The sequence below is a fragment of the Heptranchias perlo genome, unplaced genomic scaffold, assembly GCF_035084215.1.
Source record: "Heptranchias perlo isolate sHepPer1 unplaced genomic scaffold, sHepPer1.hap1 HAP1_SCAFFOLD_177, whole genome shotgun sequence".
Taxonomy (NCBI): Eukaryota; Metazoa; Chordata; class Chondrichthyes; order Hexanchiformes; family Hexanchidae; genus Heptranchias; species Heptranchias perlo.
In genome coordinates, this window is record NW_027139044.1 from 579293 (window position 1) to 597883 (window position 18591).

Sequence of the window (18591 nt, forward strand, 5' to 3'; positions counted from 1 at the left end):
CGGGGGATTTTGGGGTGGTCCCATTCAGAAGGCATTCCTCCTGAACAGTAAGTGGTGAAAATGAAGAGGAGAAATCAGCAGTAAACTGTAAAAATGGCCACAGAAGAAAAACCTAAAAAAGGAGCAAAGCCAAACCAAAAAGGCTCAAAAAATATACCTTGACTGTCACTTGGTAAAGCAGGGGACGTCCATCAAAGTTACGAAGACCAGGAAGTCAATTGGAAGAGTGACCGTTTTGTACAGGTGCACAGAAGTTATATTGCGTTTCAGTTGTAACCACTAGGGAATGCGGGCAAAAGAAGCTCAGCCTCTATTGACTTTTTTTTGGCCCTTAAGTGAGGCTCCGCACATCAGCAGCAAGGGCCTCCTGAGCCCCCAGCCCTGCCCAGTTGGAATGTACAGGGCACCATACCCTTAGTGCATTTTTAGCACTCTAGCCGGGCCTGGAATTTTTCCAATTCCCCTGATCCTGGTGTGTGTGTGTGTGCCACCAAAGCAACGGAGGGGAAAATCTTCCCTAAAGTTACCAGCAGATTGAAAACCATCTCCAAAATTACAAAGAATTATCAGTGACCGTAACATCCTTTTTGTATGAAAATTTCTGTCTATTCCTGTTGATCTTTACACCAGTATCCCCCACGATGACGGCATCGCTGCGACAGCATCAATACTCAACACCAACAACAGCCAATCTCCGGACGCCATCCTACAACTCATCCGCTTCATCCTGGATCACAATGTCTTCACCTTCGATAACCAGTTCTTTACCCAAACACACGGAACAGCCATGGGGACCAAATTCGCACCCCAATACGCCAACATTTTCATGCACAAGTTCGAGCAGGACTTCTTCACTGCACAGGACCTCCAACCAACGCTATACACCAGATACATCGACGACATTTTCTTCCTATGGACCCACGGCGAAGAGTCACTGAAGAGACTACACGATAACATCAACAAGTTCCATCCCACCATCAAGCTCACCATGGACTACTCCTCAGAATCGATTTCTTTCTTGGACACACGAATCTCCATCAAAGACGGGCACCTCAGCACCTCACTCTACCGCAAGCCCACGGACAACCTCACGATGCTCCACTTTTCCAGCTTCCACCCTAACCACGTCAAAGAGGCCATCCCCTATGGACAGGCCCTGCGAATACACAGGGTCTGCTCAGACGAGGAGGAACGCGATGGACACCTACAGACGCTGAAAGACGCCCTAGTAAGAACGGGATATGACGCTCGACTCATCGATCGACAGTTCCGACGGGCCACAGCAAAAAATCGCATAGACCTCCTCAGGAGACTAACACGGGACGCAACCAACAGAGTACCCTTTGTCGTCCAGTACTTCCCCGGAGCGGAGAAACTACGCCATGTTCTCCGCAGCCTTCAACATGTCATCAATGAGGACAAACACCTCGCTATGGCCAACCCCACACCTCCACTACTCGCCTTTAAACAGCCACCCAACCTCAAACAGACCATCGTTCGCAGCAAATTACCTAGCTTTCAAGAGAACAGCGTCCACGACACCACACAACCCTGCCACGGTAACCTCTGCAAGACATGCCAGATCATCGACACAGATACCACCATCACACGAGAGGACACCACCCACCAGGTGCATGGTTCATACTCCTGTGACTCGGCCAACGTTGTCTACCTCATACGTTGCAGGAAAGGATGCCCCAGAGCATGGTACATTGGCGAGACCATGCAGACGCTGCGACAACGGATGAACGGACACTGCGCAACAATCGCCAAACAGGAGGGTTCCCTCCCAGTCGGGGAACACTTCAGCAGTCATGGACATTCATCCACCGACCTTCGGGTAAGCGTACTCCAAGGCGGCCTTCGAGACACACGACAACGCAAAATCATCGAGCAGAAATTGATAGCCAAGTTCCGCACCCATGAGGACGGCCTCAACCGGGATCTTGGATTCATGTCACGCTACACGTTACCCCACCAGCGAACAAATGTTATCTGTTTTTAATATAACGGGTCAGTTGCTGTCTTTTCTATGTTTCTACCTCTCTATCTCTGGTTTTTTTTTGTTTGTTGTTTTTTTTTGTGATTTGTATATTCTGTGAGACCTGGCAGGTAACACCTGTCTGTCTGCACACTGATTGCCTTGGCAACGGGCAGTTGAAAAAACTGTCTGTAATCACCAAGCATTGTTCTGTGAATTATAAATGCGATTTCATTTTGAGGATTTCATTTTCACATCGTTCACCTGACGAAGGAGGAAGCCTCCGAAAGCTTGTGAATTTAAAATAAAATTGCTGGACTATAACTTGGTGTTGTAAAATTGTTTACAATTGTTGATCTTTAGGGAGAGTATTTTTGGTTTTAATGAGTATTGAGAGTAGAATTGGTTTGGAGGAGAATCTGACAGTGTGTGGGAGCTGAATCCTCACACAGCGATTAACCTGGGGGATTTCAATAAGTTATGTCATTTCATCTGTGCTCCCTCGCACCATCAGGTTAAGCAGTAAGTTGGACAATTAATAAGCAGTTTTGGACAAGACAATGAGCTTTTATTCCAATTGGCCTGAGTGGCCTAGTCAGATTCCAAATACAGCGTTATTTTAGAGGAATTAAAGTTGAAAGCAATAATTCACACAAAATCCCAGAGCCTAAATCCAGCAATTTGTCAATTGACTACAATCTTGCAAAAGTTGTATGTGAGAAAGCGTTATTGTATTCTGGGGCCTGGGGTGCACTCAACTCCATAGATTCTCAAAAACAGAAGTAACAGGGAACAAGATTTAAAACATTCTAGATAGGGCAGAGTGCGAACACAGTACAGATACAGGTACAGTTCCCTAAGTTACAGGTGCCCTCCAATATCAATTTTCACATGAGCGAGTATGACCCAAACATCCAGAAAGGGCCACTGGATAGGGATTAAGACTGGGAGCGCTGGCTCATTTTCCCCTTCCGAGCCCTTATTTCAGCTGGTGTGATGGCAGGACTGGGTGAGGCCAATTATCGCACACCTTCCACTGTCCCTTCTGATGTTGTTTCATTCAGCAGAGACCAGGAATTGGACCTGGCACCTTCCAGTCTGTGTGGTCAACTTACGCACATTTTCACCAACTGAGCTATCAGGGGAGCTTCACACTGATATAGTTGGTACAGTATATAGAGTTATACAGCACGGATAGAGGCCCTTCGGCCCATCGTGTCCGCGCCGGCCATCAAGCCCTGTCTAATCTAATCCCATATTCCAGCATTTGGTCCGTAGCCTTGTATGCTATGGCATATTCTTGGGTCAACTGAATTTTTCCATGCTATACATCCACATGTGGTTGCCAACAATAGGGGTTAGCCTTGGCTCAGCGGTATCTCCCTCACCCCTGAATCAATAGGTTGTGGGTTCAAGTCCCACTTCAGGGACTTGAGCACTTAATCTAGGCCGACACTCCACTGCAGTACTGAGGGAGTGCTGCACTGACAGAGGTGCTGTGTTTTGAATGAGATCTTAAACTGTCCTCTGAGGTGGATGTAAAGGATCCTTTGGCTCTATTTGAAGAAAAGCAGGGGAGTTCTCCCTGCTATCATAAGCCTATATTTATCCCTCAACCAACATCACTAAAATAGATTATCTGGTTATTATCACATTGCTGATTGTGGGAGCTTGCTGTGTGCAAATTGGCAGCAGCATTTCCTACATTACAACAGCAAATAACTTCAAAAAGTACTTAATTGGCTGTAAAGTGCTTTTGGACACCCTGAGGTTGTGAAAGGCACTATATAAATGCAAGTTTTTATTCCTTTCATTGGTGCATTTCCCAAAGTTCTGGGGTCACCGATTGCTGCCGTGTGTCTAACCTGAAGCCCTTGGAAGATGTGAGTGTGGTGATGCTCTCAGTTATATGTTGCAGCTTGACTGGGGTATGAGTATACATGAGATGCAATGAACGATCTGTGAGGTTGTATGAATACTTTGCATGGACGAGCAGTAAATATGGAACAAGTTGAAAGGCTACACTTTGCAGCATAGACCATCTACCCTGTCGGTTAGTGTTACCTTGCCTGATCTCAGCTGTCTCCTCACATCTGTTTCCAGGCACTGCAGGTACTGTACACCTCCTGCCTGGCACAGTGCACTGCTGTCCTCTGGAGAGAGTGCTACCTTTTTCATTCTCAGGATGTGGGTGTCGTTGGCAAGGCTGCCATTTATTGCCCATCCCTAGTTGCCCTGAGAAGGTGGTGGTGAGCCTTCACCTTCAACCATAGCGGTCTGTCATAACTGAAGGGCTTACTGGGCCACTTTCAGAAGGCAGTTAAGAGTCAACCATGTTGGTGTGGGACTGGAGTCACATATAGGCCAGACCGGGTAAGGGCAGCAGGTTTCCTTCCCTAAAGAACATTAGTGAACCGGTTGGGTTTTTACAACAATCTGACAGCCTCATGATCACTTCCCTTTAAGCGGCCACACCCCTTTAATTTGGAGCAGCAGTCCTTTAAGACCTGTGTGCCCCTAATTCCTCGGAGCTGTCAGCTGAACCCTCCCCGTGCAAGGTTCAAGCTGCGCTGTGAGCATATTAACATTATTTAAATTTCCGATTTAAATCAGATGAGGTCAGAGGACCACTCTAGCAGTACAGAGAGTGTGGCCGGTTCTCCCCTCCCTTGAATTGGCCCCTAAAGTGTAGAACTAACTCTTACAATGGTTATTACTATGGAATGGTTCTGTCAGTGAGTAACATTTTCAGACAAAATGAAATGCAAATTAACTTTTTTTTCTTTCCGATATTTAATATCAGTAGATGGACCAATGATGAAGACAACATCTTTAGTGGAGCCTAATTTATTGGAGATGTTATCGTTCCCTGTGAAGAGGTAGGTTCTATGCTTTTATTCCCTCCTAATTTATTTTCTCCTTCCTCACCGACTTATGTCCCTCTTGCAGGTGTTGACTCCTTGCTGGAGTCGATGAGCGGCAGTCACCTTCCAGTACCTTGTCCAAATGGCCATTCTTCATGTGTAACCTTCACTTTCAGGGTTGGCGGGTATTTGACCACAAGGGGCATCACAGCCAAGCCCAATCCAGTCCTCAGCAACCTTAGACGTACACTTCTGGCAGGCATCTCTGAACTGTAATCGGGCACGGGCTCCATGGCCAACCTTTCCCTCCCTTACACAGGAGGCCCTTACCATTACCCCAGCTGGGATAAGCTAACTCAACAGAAATTGGAGATCAAACTTAGCCTCAGCTACTCACTGGATATATGCTCTGCGCAGCAAACCGTTTTCCATTTAGTGTTTTATCAAGTCGATTTTTAACAAGCACAGTGTGCAGTTTTTGCATAAATTTTATTGTACCCGTGTCCCGAGAACACCAACTACCCATTTGCTGTTTGTGTAGCTTCTACGTTAACTCTATTTTCTTTTTAATCTCCACTTTCTGACTACCTGCATTTTCTTCACTTTGTGGTTAAATGATTGCATGTTCTGGGTGAAAGCTGTGATTCCTCCACCATTGGCGGCCGTGCCTTCAGCTGCCTAGGCCCTAAGCTCTGGAATTCCCTCCCTAAACCTCTCCGCCTCTCCACCTCTCTCTCCTCCTTTAAGACACTCCTTAAAACCTACCTCTTTGACCAAGCTTTTGGTCACCTGTCTTAATATCTCCTTATGTGGTTCAGAGTCAAATATTGTTTGATAATCGCTCCTGTGAAGCGCCTTGGGACGTTTTACTACATTAAAGCAGCTATATAAATACAAGTTATTGTTGTTGTTGATGACCATTGCTCGGGCCTGTTAAGGTTCAACCTAAGGATACTGGTTGTTCCTTCCCGAGCATCTATTAGGAAGCTCCTGCTTGGTTCTGCACCCAGCGATCTGAGTAAGATTGGTCACTCATTATCTTCATACATTATCTGGATACAAATGGCAGTTGCCTCTATGATTTGAGACCTCCCTGTTTGAGAGCAGTACAATAACACATTGTCCAGCTCTCCCTGTTTGAGCATAGTACAGTCAGAAACGGCCCAGCTCTACCTGCTTCAGCGTAGTGCAGTCATACACTGCCCAGCTCCTGAAGTTTCAGGTACAATAAAGTCACACACTACTCAGCTCTCCCTGTTTGAGTGTAGTATAGTAACTCATAACCCAGCACACCCTGTTTGAATCTAGTACAGTAACTCAAAGCCCAGTTCTCCCTGTTTGAGTGTAGTAGAGTAACACAATAACCAACTCTCCCTGTTTGAGGTGTAGTACAGTAACACACAGCCCAGCTCTCCCTGTTTCAGTGTAGTACTGTCACACATTGCCCAGTTCTCTCTGTTTGAGCAAAGTACGGTCACACACTGTGCAGCTCTCAATGTTTGAGTGAAGCAGAGTCGCAAACTGTCCAGCTATCACTGTTTGAGGTCAAGTACCGTACCACACAGCCCATCGCTCCCTGTTCTAGCGTAGTACTGAAACTCACACTCCAACTCTCTCTGTTTCAGTGTAGTATTGTCTCACTCTGCCCAGCACTCCCAGCTTGAGTGCAGTACAGTCACACACAGACCAGCTCTCCCTGTTTGAGTATAGTACAGTCAGGCACTGCCCAGCTCTCCCTGTTTGAATGTAGTACAGTCAGACACTGTCCAGCTCTCCCTGTTTGAGTATAGTACAGTCAGGCACTGCCCAGCTCTCCCTGATTGAATGTAGTACAGTCAGACACTGTCCAGCTCTCCCTGTTTGAGTGTAGTACAGTCAGACACTGTCCAGCTCTCCCTGTTTGAGTGTAGTGCAGTCAAACACTGACCAGCTCTCCCTGTTTGAGTGTAGTACAGTCAGACACTGTCCAGCTCTCCCTGTTTGAGTGTAGTGCAGTCAAACACTGACCAGCTCTCCCTGTTTGAGTGTAGTACAGTCAGACACTGTCCAGCTCTCCCTGTTTGAGTGTAGTACAGTCACACACTGACCAGCTCTCCCTTTTTGAGTGTAGTACAGTAACAAATATAGTATGAATATATTATGAAAATGGAACAGTGATATAGTACAATCACAAACACTTTTAAGAGTTTTCTTCTGCACGCAAACTGCATTTGATAAATGTACAAATCCCTTTGCTTTATCTGTAAGTTGAGAGGCCTGTTGTATATTTGCAGCATTCCTTTGTTCTATGAAGCATTAATGTTGCCTGTGAAAAAGTCTTGCATCGCTTCACTAATAAATGGAAGAGTGACTCCAGTTTTATAAAATATACTCGCTATGCTAATTGAGCTAACATATTAAATTATGCAGATTGGACCTGTTGTGCAAATGTAAATTAGATTAATTAGAAAATAGTCTTTCCCGAGTGCCCAAAAATCATAAATCTGATCTTTATTCATCTTGAAGATTGTACTCACTATGCTAAATGGGCGAATATATTTCAAAGCATGTTAATCAGTTATAATTTGCAGTTATATAAAGATATTATTGTGCCACTTTGTCCAAGGCATGAGCTCCAGGCATACACTGTCATTGCTTTTTGGTAACTTTCAAAAGATTTTTCTCTAATGGAAATGCTTGTTACAGAGCTAAGTACCATGCTAGTGCATCATTTCATGTAGTAAGGAGCTTTATCTAAATTGTGTTGACCATGTTAATGCTTTAGTTTCGTGTGCTTCAACTATTTGTTTTCATCACTCCAATGATTCATTGCACTAATTCTAGAGACTCAAAACTACCCAATTGTGCTGAAACTGGGACTTTTCTATTTTTCATCGCAGTTTCAGCATCAAGCACTCTTTGAGCCAGACACCAAATAAAGCTTCCTCTACTCTGCTTCACCAGTAAGCTTTTAGCCTCCACCTCAGAGGAGCCCCCACAAGTACAGGAGCGGGAATTTTTTTTTCCCATTTCAAACACCAGCCAATTCTTGAAGCTCTCTGACGGAGATAGTGGGGGTAATTTTACTTTAATGGAAAGGGAAATGAAGCAGGGTGTATAACAGGCTGCTGATCTAATATTGTTCATTTTACACCATCGCAGCAAGTTAAAATCAACCCCCATTCGGTTCTAAGGGAAGATTTCTTCTGCAGTTAAATCATAAATGTGCTCTTCATAAAAGTGAGGCAATCTTCCCCCCCCACCCAGTGTTGGTTAGTGTGGGATAATGGGCCGGGTGTGCCTTGTGGGTTTGCAACCTTTATGAGCTGGGTTATGACCTACTCCAACACCTATTCTGGAGAACATAAGAAACATTCATTCCATCCATCTGGGCTACATTTGAACCAATATCTCAGAGATGAAAGATAACAGTGTTCTGACCCACTGCATCATGCCCAGGCTACAAACTGCAATCTCCATGGGTCTTAAATTGCATTGTATCTTACAATAAAGCCACTTTCTTATTTTGATTGTACATTGGTTGAATTTTTCTGTTTATTTGTGCATATGATAGCAGGTGGAGCCTCGTGCAAAGCCAGCAAATATCAGAGAATCGCAGGTGCATTACTGTGATTTTCTGTCCATTGACATGCTGCCTGCATGTGAGGCCTCTGAGCAACAGGGGCCTAGCAAATTCACCCTGTAGAATAAAGGCAATGACAAGGGGATTACTGTAGAATCATGTATTCTACCACCACAGTGTAAAAAGGGAGTGTAATGAGACAGGGTTAATTAGTAATCTCATAGTAAGGGACCCTCTAGGGCAGAGCGATCGTAATGAGATCGAATTTCATACTGAGTTTGAGAGTGACGTACTTAAGTCAGAAACTGGAGTCTTAAACTTAAACAAAGCCAATCACATAGGTATGAGGGGCGAGTTGGCTAAGGTTGATTGGGAAATTAGATTGAGAGATATGATGGTAGATAAGCAATGGAGAACATTTAAAAAAATAATTCAAAGTTCTCAACAAATATAAATTCCATTGAGGAATAAAAACCCCATGAAAAAGTGATCCATCCGTGGCTAACTAAAGAAATTAAGGAAAATTAAAATAAGAGGCTCATAATGTTGCCAAGAAGACTAGGTAAGGCTGAGGATTGGGGGGGGGGGTTTAGAAACCATCAAAGGATGACCAAAAATTGATAAAAGGAGAAAATAGAACATGAGAGTAAACTACAAGAAATATAAAAACAGATTGTAAGAGCTTCTACAAGTATGTAAAAAGGAAGACAATAGCAGACGTATACGCGAGTCCCTTATAGGCTGAGACAGGAGAAATTATAATGAGGAATAAGGAAATGGCAGAGACGTTAAACAAATATTTTGTATCTGTCTTCACAGTAGAAGACACAAAAAGCAAACCAGAAATAGTGGGGAACCAAGGGTCTAATGAGAGTGAGGAACTTAAAGTAATTAATATTAGTAAAGAAAAAGTATTGGAGAAATTAATGGGACTAAAAGCTGACAAATCCCCTGGATCTGATGGTCTAAATCCTAGAGTTCTAAAAGAGGTGACTGCAGAGATAGCGGATGCATTGGTTGTGATCTTCCAGAATTCCCGAGATTCTAGAACGGTCCCAGTGGATTGGAAGGTAGTAAATGTGACCCCGCTATTCAAGAAAGAAGGGAGAGAGAAAACAGGGAACTACAGGCCAGTTAGCCCGACATCAGTAGTCGGGAAAATGCTGGAATCTATTATTAAGGACGTGGTAACGGGGCACTTAGAAAATCATCATATGATCAGGCTGAGTCAACATTGTTTTATGAAAAGGAAATCGAGTTCGACAAATCTATTAGAGTTTTTTGAGGATGTAACTAGCAGGGTAGATAAAGGGGAACCAGTGGATGTAGTGTATTTGGATTTTCAAAAGGCATTTGATAAGGTGCCACATAAAAGGTTGTTACACAAGTTAAGGGCTCATGCGGTTGGGGCTAATTATTAGCATAGATAGAGGATTGGTTAACGGACAGAAAAGAGAGATTAGGAACAAACGGGTCATTTTCAGGTTGGCAGGTTGTAACTAGTGGGGTACCGCAAGGATCAGTGCTTGGGCCTCAGCTATTTACAATTTATATTAATGACTTAGATGAAGGGACTGAGTGTAATTTATCCAAGTTTGCTGACGATACAAAGCTAGGTGGAAAGGTAAGCTGTCAGGAGGACACAAAGAGTCTGCAAAGGGATATAGACAGGGTAAGTGAGTGGGCAAGAAGGTGGCAGATGGAGTATAATGTGGGGAAATGTGAGGTTATTCACTCTGGAAGGAAGAATAGAAAAACAGAATAATTTTTAAATGGTGCGAAACTATTAAATGTTGGTGTTCAGAGAGACTTGGGTGTCCTCGTACAAGAAACACAGAGTTAACATGCAGGTACAGCTGGCAATTAGAAAGGCAAATGGTATGTTGGCTTTATTGCAAGGGAGTTGGAGTACAAGAATAAGGAAGTCTTATTACAATTATACAGGGCTTTAGTGAGACCACACCTGGAGTACTGTGTACAGTTTTGGTCTCCTGACCTAAGGCAGGATATACTTGCCTTAGAGGCGGTACAACAAAGGTTCACTAGATTGATTCCTGAGATGAGAGGGTTGTCTAATGAGGAGAGATTGAGTAGAATAGGCCTATACTCTCTGGAGTTCAGGAAAATGAGAGGTGATGTCATTGAAACATACAAGATTCTGAGACGGCTTGACAAGATAGATATTGAGAGGCTGTTTCCTCTGGCTGGAGAGTCCATAACTAGGGGACATGGTCTCAGGATAAGGGGTGGACATTTAGGACTGAGATGAGGAGGAATTTCTTCACTCAGTAGGTTGTAAATCTTTGGAATTCTCTACCCCAGAGGGCTGTGGATGCTGAGTCGTTGAGTATATTCAAGATTGAGATCGATAGATTTTTGGACTCTAGGGGAATCAAGGGATATGGGGATCAGACGGGAAAGTGGAGTTGAGGTCGAAGATCAACCATGATCTTACTGAAAGGTACAATTCTAAAAAGGTGCAGGAACAGAGAGACCTGGGGGTTTAAGTGCACAAATCGTTGAAGATGGCAGGGCAGGTTGAGAAAGCGGTTATAAAAGCAGACGGGATCCTGGGCTTTATAAATAGAGATATAGAGTACAAAAGCAAGGAAGCTATGATAGACTTATATAAAACACTGGTTCAGCCACAACTGGAGTATTGTGTCCAATTCTGGGCACCGCACTTTAGGAAGGATGAGAATGCCTTAGAGAGGGTGCAGAAAAGATTTACTAGAATGGTTCCAGGGATGAGGGACTTCAGTTATGTGGATAGACTGGAGAAGCTGGTGTTGTTCTCCTTGGAACAGAGAAGGTTGCGAGGAGATTTGATAGAAGTGTTCAAAATCACGAAGGGTCTAGACATGGTAGATAAAGAGAAACTGTTCCCATTGGCGGAAGGGTCAAGAACAACAGGATGTAGATTTAAGGTGATTGGCAAAAGAACCAAAGAGGACGTGAGGAAAAACTTATTTACCCAGCGAGTGGTTATGATTTGGAATGCACTGCCCGAGGGGGTGGTGGAGGCAGATTGAACCGTGGCCTTCAAAAGGGAATTGGACAAGTATTTGAAGGGAAAAAATTTGCAGGGCGGTGGAGTGGAACTATCTGGATTGCTCTTGCACAGAGCCTGCACAGGCCCGCGGGCCGAATGGCCACCTTCTGTGCTGTAACCATTCTATGATACTATCAGTGAGTTATATATTCGACTATCTCAGGTAACAGGTGAGTGGATTATGTATTCCACCATCACAGAGTGAAAGACGAGTGAGTTATGTATTCCACCATCAGAGAATAACAGGGTGAGTATGTTTTGTATTCGTCCATCAGAGAGTAACAGGGGAGTGGGTTCTGTATTCCACCATCACAGAGTAACAGGGGAGAGAGTTATGTATTCCACCATTACAGAGTAACAGGGGAGAGGATTATGTATTCCACCATCACAGAGTAACAGATGAGTGAGTTATGTATTCCACCATCAAAGAATAACAGAGGAGTAGGTTTTGTATTCTGGCCTTAAGAGAGTAATGGGAGAGTGGATTATGTATTCCACTATCACAGAGTAACAGGCGAGTGGATTATGTATTCCACTATCACAGAGTAACAGGCGAGTGGATTATGTATTCCACTATCACAGAGTAACAGGCGAGTGGATTATGTATTCCACCATCACAGCGTAACAGGGAGTGGGTTATGTATTCCACCATCACAGCGTAACGGGGAGTGGGTTATGTATTCCACCATCACAGCGTAACGGGGAGTGGGTTATGTATTCCACCATCACAGCGTAACGGGGAGTGGGTTATGTATTCCACCATCACAGCGTAACGGGGAGTGGGTTATGTATTCCACCATCACAGCGTAACGGGGAGTGGGTTATGTATTCCACCATCACAGCGTAACGGGGAGTGGGTTATGTATTCCACCATCACAGCGTAACGGGGAGTGGGTTATGTATTCCACCATCACAGCGTAACGGGGAGTGGGTTATGTATTCCACCATCACAGCGTAACGGGGAGTGGGTTATGTATTCCACCATCACAGCGTAACGGGGAGTGGGTTATGTAATCCACCATCACAGCGTAACGGGGAGTGGGTTATGTAATCCACCATCACAGCGTAACGGGGAGTGGGTTATGTAATCCACCATCACAGCGTAACGGGGAGTGGGTTATGTATTCCACCATCACAGCGTAACGGGGAGTGGGTTATGTAATCCACCATCACAGCGTAACGGGGAGTGGGTTATGTAATCCACCATCACAGCGTAACGGGGAGTGGGTTATGTATTCCACCATCACAGCGTAACGGGGAGTGGGTTATGTAATCCACCATCACAGCGTAACGGGGAGTGGGTTATGTAATCCACCATCACAGCGTAACGGGGAGTGGGTTATGTAATCCACCATCACAGCGTAACGGGGAGTGGGTTATGTAATCCACCATCACAGCGTAACGGGGAGTGGGTTATGTAATCCACCATCACAGCGTAACGGGGAGTGGGTTATGTATTCCACCATCACAGCGTAACGGGGAGTGGGTTATGTAATCCACCATCACAGCGTAACGGGGAGTGGGTTATGTAATCCACCATCACAGCGTAACGGGGAGTGGGTTATGTATTCCACCATCACAGCGTAACGGGGAGTGGGTTATGTAATCCACCATCACAGCGTAACGGGGAGTGGGTTATGTAATCCACCATCACAGCGTAACGGGGAGTGGGTTATGTAATCCACCATCACAGCGTAACGGGGAGTGGGTTATGTAATCCACCATCACAGCGTAACGGGGAGTGGGTTATGTAATCCACCATCACAGCGTAACGGGGAGTGGGTTATGTAATCCACCATCACAGCGTAACGGGGAGTGGGTTATGTATTCCACCATCACAGCGTAACGGGGAGTGGGTTATGTATTCCACCATCACAGCGTAACGGGGAGTGGGTTATGTAATCCACCATCACAGCGTAACGGGGAGTGGGTTATGTAATCCACCATCACAGCGTAACGGGGAGTGGGTTATGTAATCCACCATCACAGATTAACAAATGAATCAGTTATATATTCCACCATCACAGTGTAACAAGTGAGTCAGTTATGTATTCCACCATCATAGAGCAACAGGTGAGTGGATTATGTATTCCACTATCACAGAGTTACAGGGGAGTGAATTATGTATTCTATCATCATGGAATAACAGGTGGGTAGGTTATGTATTCCACCACCACAGCGTAACAGTTGAGTGAGTTATGTATTCCACTATCACAGATTAATAAATGAGTCAGTTATGTATTCCACCATCACAGAATAACAGGGGTGTAGGTTATGTATTCCACTGTCACAGCGTAACAGTTGAGTGAGTTATGTAATCCACTTTCACAGATTTACAAATGAATCAGTTATGTATTCCAACATCACAGAGTAACAGGTGAGTAAGTGATGTATTCCACCATCAGAGAATAACAGGTGGGTAGGTTATGTATTCCACCATCACAGAGTAACAGGTGAGTAAGTTATATATTCCACTGTCACAGCGTAACAGTTGAGTGAGTTACGTATTCCACTATCACAGATTAACAAATGAGTCAGTTATGTATTCCACCATCACAGAGTAACTGTTAAGTAGGTTAAGTTTTCCACCATCACAGAGTAATAGGTGAGTGGATTATGTGGTCCACTATCCCAGAGTAACAGGCGAGTTAGTTATGTTTCCCACCATCACAAAGGTGTTATGCAGGATAGGCAGAAGGAGGAGAGACAGGGAACAAGAAGGAGATTGAATGAAGAAGGTGGAATAGTCAGTGGCAAGTAGAAGGGATATGAGAGAGAGAGTGGCACAAGAAAAGCAAAAGCGGCTGGGAGAAAGAAGGGATATAACAAAAAGCAGAGCAAATAAAAGGGAGAGGAATTGTCAGTAAAAGGAGAGAGAGAGAGAAAGGTGCAGGAAGAAGGGAGAGAACAAAGGGAGAGTGGGACATAGAGTACAAGGAGAGAGATGAGGGGACGACAGTAAGGTGGATATAACAGAGAGGAGCATTTACAAGAGAGAGGGGACAGGGGGAAGAGATATATCAGAGTGGGTGGGATAGACAGTAAGGGGGAGAGAGGAGAGGGCAGGGAGATAAGAATTAACAGACAAAATAGGAATGATAGAATGAGGAGAAAGGGTGCAGATGAGGGAGAGCATGAAATGAGGGAGAAGAGTCAGAATGAGGAGGTCTGGAATAGTTAAAGCACACCTGCACGGTATCTTGCATAATCATAAATAATCCACTGGAAATAAATCATGGGTGAGATACCAGGCAATATTATTTCAAACATATGCTTTTTATCTGATGCTATTCATACATCCCTGCTGCTCCTGCCCTCTTCAGCACCTTGTGGTGTAATTAGCTGTGCATTTTGCAGCAGCAAACACAATAAAAACTCCATTCACACTTACAAATTAAATCAATGTGAAGCCAGAACTGTGATTGGAAACCCTTTCATTCTTTCCGTTCCACTTTCAAAGCTAAGTGGCTCTGGCTTCATGCTCATATCAAGCTGCTTTTCCTTAAGTGTAAACCACAAGCCTGTTACAAAGCCCTTCGAACATTTCCTACATCAGGAGTTTTAGAAGTCATGGATAATTATGTTCCTCTGTAAATATGCTTTATGTCATGTTTAATTTGCAATGGAATGGTGTGCACATAAATAAATAAATAGGAACTGGCTGGCTCACAGCTGGAGAGGTGTAAATGGGGAGATGAATGGGAAGGGATGTAATTGGAGGAGATTATCCAAAGTGTCCATGTGAAGGGATGATGTGGAGATGCCGGTGATGGACTGGGGTGGACAAATGTAAAGAATCTTACAACACCAGGTTATAGTCCAACAATTTTATTTGAAAATCACAAGCTTTCGGAGATTATCTCCTTCTCACCTGACAAAGGAGATAATCTCCGAAAGCTTGTGATTTTCAAATAAAATTGTTGGACTATAACCTGGTGTTGTAAGATTCTTTACACATGTGAAGGGAGGTAGTGTTAATGGGATGAATCGCTCACAACTGACTCAATAGGGTCATTTTGCCTTTGGGCGACAGTGTAAAGCAGGCGATATCGATCCAGGCGCCCGATACACATCTCTCTCCATTTACATTTCCATTGAAGTCCATGGAAATGTAAATCAGGAGAGATGTATAACAGCGACTGAATTGATATCACCCGTATTACACCATCGCCCAAAGGCAAAATGACCCCCAGAGAGTAATTTGCTTTTGGGGGTTATATCCTGACTCTGAGCTCCCACCAAGAGCACATATTGGAAATCGAGCACGCACTTCTGAGTGTGAAGTCCAAAAATTTGTCCTTTAGTGCAAAGGAAAAGTATAAAGTGCAGCAGGAAATCGATTAGCAGGCCATGACTGTCCCTTTTTCCAATACTGATGGATCTTCTATGCACTTGCAGTATTTCCTGTGTTTCACATTTCCAACATTGGCAATTGTTTTTGATCTATCTGCTCTCTAGTGTCTATGTGACGGTGCTGATAGCTAAGCTAGCTCTGATGGAATACAGCTGATTGTTTAACCTGTGGTTTAGTTGTTGCAGAAGCCGCTTTCATTCCCAAGCTGCAAAGTGCCATCTTGCAAAACTGGAAAAACCGGCAAGTGCACCGAGACTGAAGGACTCCAAACATAGACTCTCACTGAAAGCACAGGGGAAGAAAGGGGAAAAGATCCAACAGCCACTTCACGGACAGAATGACAGTGACCAAGGCAGGACTGCTGACCGCCGGGGGCTTTTACGAGGCAGTTGTTCTACATCAAAAGGTGTTTCCTCCCCTGTGATAAATATAAGAGAGACCAGCATCAGGCAGCCACCGGTTATAATGTTGGGGTCAGAGCTGACTGAGGGCATTGCTGAGCAGAAGACAAGAGAGGTTCTGAGTTCCCCAAGCCACTCAGAGGATCTCAGCATCTCAGAAACCAGCAGTTTCCTAAAAGACTAGAATCGCACGCTTCTGAAAGGCAGGGCTAGCGACAGGACCGAAAACAAATAAAGCATTATTGTCGCAACAGGAGACAACTGAGATAATCACATTAAAAGAATGAGCAATGTCTTACTTATCGCATTATTTCCTGTGTCAGAGCAAATCATTAATTTATAAAAACCCAATGGAATGCAACAGTTAGCTACAGAACAGAAGCTGTAAGGGCAAATCCTTTCTAACATGCAGTGAACTAATTGGATTGCCATCCATCCAGTTTTGGATTTTCTAAAAGATGATTGATAAAAATAATGTCCCCCGCCACCGTCATGCGGCAGATTACAAATCAGGAATTACGACAGCAAGCGCCATCTATATCAGTAGTATACCAAGCGCCATCTATATCAGTAGTATACCAAGCACCATCTATATCAGTAGTATACCAAGCGCCATCTATATCAGTAGTATACCAAGCGACGTCTATATCAGTAGTATACCAAGTGACATCTATACCAGTAGTATACCAAGCGACATCTATATCAGTAGTATACCAAGCGCCATCTATATCAGTAGTATACCAAGCGACATCTATATCAGTAGTATACCAAGTGACATCTATACCAGTAGTATACCAAGCGACATCTATAACAGTAGTATACCAAGCGCCATCTATAACAGTAGTATACCAAGTGACATCTATACCAGTAGTATACCAAGCGACATCTATATCAGTAGTATACCAAGCGACATCTATAACAGTAGTATACCAAGCGCCATCTATATCAGTAGTATACCAAGCGACATCTATATCAGTAGTATACCAAGTGACATCTATACCAGTAGTATACCAAGTGACATCTATATCAGTAATATACCAAGCAACATCTATATCAGTAGTATATCAAGCGACATCTATATCAGTTAAATACCTAGCGATATCTATATCAATAATATACCAAGCAACAGCTCTATCAGTTATATACCAAGCGACATCTATATTAGTAATAGACTCAGCGACACCTATATCAGTAGTATACCACGCGCCATCAATCTCAGTAGTATACCAAGCGACATCTATATCAATAATATACCAAGCAACATCAATATCAGTTGTATACCAAACGACATCTATATCAGCTGTATACCAAGCAACATCTATATAAATAATATACCAAGTGATATCTATATCAGTAGTATACCAAGCGACACCGAAATCAGTAATATACCAAACAACATCAATATCAGTCATATTCCAAGTGATATCGATATCAGTAATATTCCAAGTGATATCTATATCAGTAATATACCACAGTGAGCCGTCACACATTTCCTGTAACACCTTCACGTAACTAATAATAGTTCCTTAGAACATTTTTCAGTCACACGTAATCATAATCAAATTTACTAAGCAAATATTCGACCACTTTGGGTCATGACGAAGTCCCGCCTTCGCACTGAGGACACCATCCAATGTGTTGTGTGCCACTACCACCATGTTAAATGGGACAGATTCAGAACAGATCCAGCAGCTCAAAACTAGGCATCCATGAGGCGCTGTGGGCAATCAGCAGCAGCAGAATTGTATTCCAGCACAATCTGTAACCTCATGACCTGGCATATTCCTCACTCTACCATTACCAACAAGCCAGGGGATCAACCCTGGTTCAATGAGGAGTGTAGAAGAGCATGCCAGAGCAGCACCAGGCGTACCTAAAAATGAGGTGTCAACCTGGTGAAACTACAGCTCAGGACTACAAGCATGCTAAACAGCGGAAGTAACATGCTATAGACAGAGCTAAGCAATTCCACAACCAACTGATCAGACCAAAGCTCTGCAGTCCTGCCACATCCAGTCGTGAATGGTGGTGGACAATTAAACAACTAATGGGAGGAGGAGGCTCTGCAAACATTCCCATCCTCAATGATGGCGGAGTCCAGCACGTGAGTGCAAAAGACAAGGCTGAAGCGTTTGCAACCATCTTCAGCCAAAAGTGCCGAGTGGATGATCCATCTCGGCCTCCTCCCCGATATCCCCACCATCACAGAAGCCCATCTTCAGCCAATTTGATTCACTCCACGTGATATCAAGAAACGGCTGAGTGCACTGGATACAGCAAAGGCTATGGGCCCCGACAACATCCCGGCTGTAGTGCTGAAGACTTGTGCTCCAGAACTAGCTGCACCTCTAGCCAAGCTGTTCCAGTACAGCTATAA

General features: G+C 44.0%; 1 protein-coding gene across 3 annotated transcripts in view; it reads left to right on the forward strand.

Moving 5' to 3' along the window:
- The window catches only part of LOC137309691 (uncharacterized), a 414121-nt gene extending 397623 nt beyond the window's left edge, over positions 1-16498 (forward strand). For 2 of the 3 annotated variants that reach the window (XM_067977758.1, XM_067977760.1), the window contains 2 exons: positions 4785-4860; positions 15990-16498. In XM_067977758.1, coding sequence (XP_067833859.1) covers positions 4785-4860; positions 15990-16398 — 485 coding nt within the window. In that variant the 3' untranslated portion in view covers positions 16399-16498. The remainder of the gene's footprint in view (positions 1-4784; positions 4861-15989) is intronic. The other variant, XM_067977759.1, reaches the window with a different exon arrangement.
- Positions 16499-18591: the final 2093 nt, after the last annotated feature.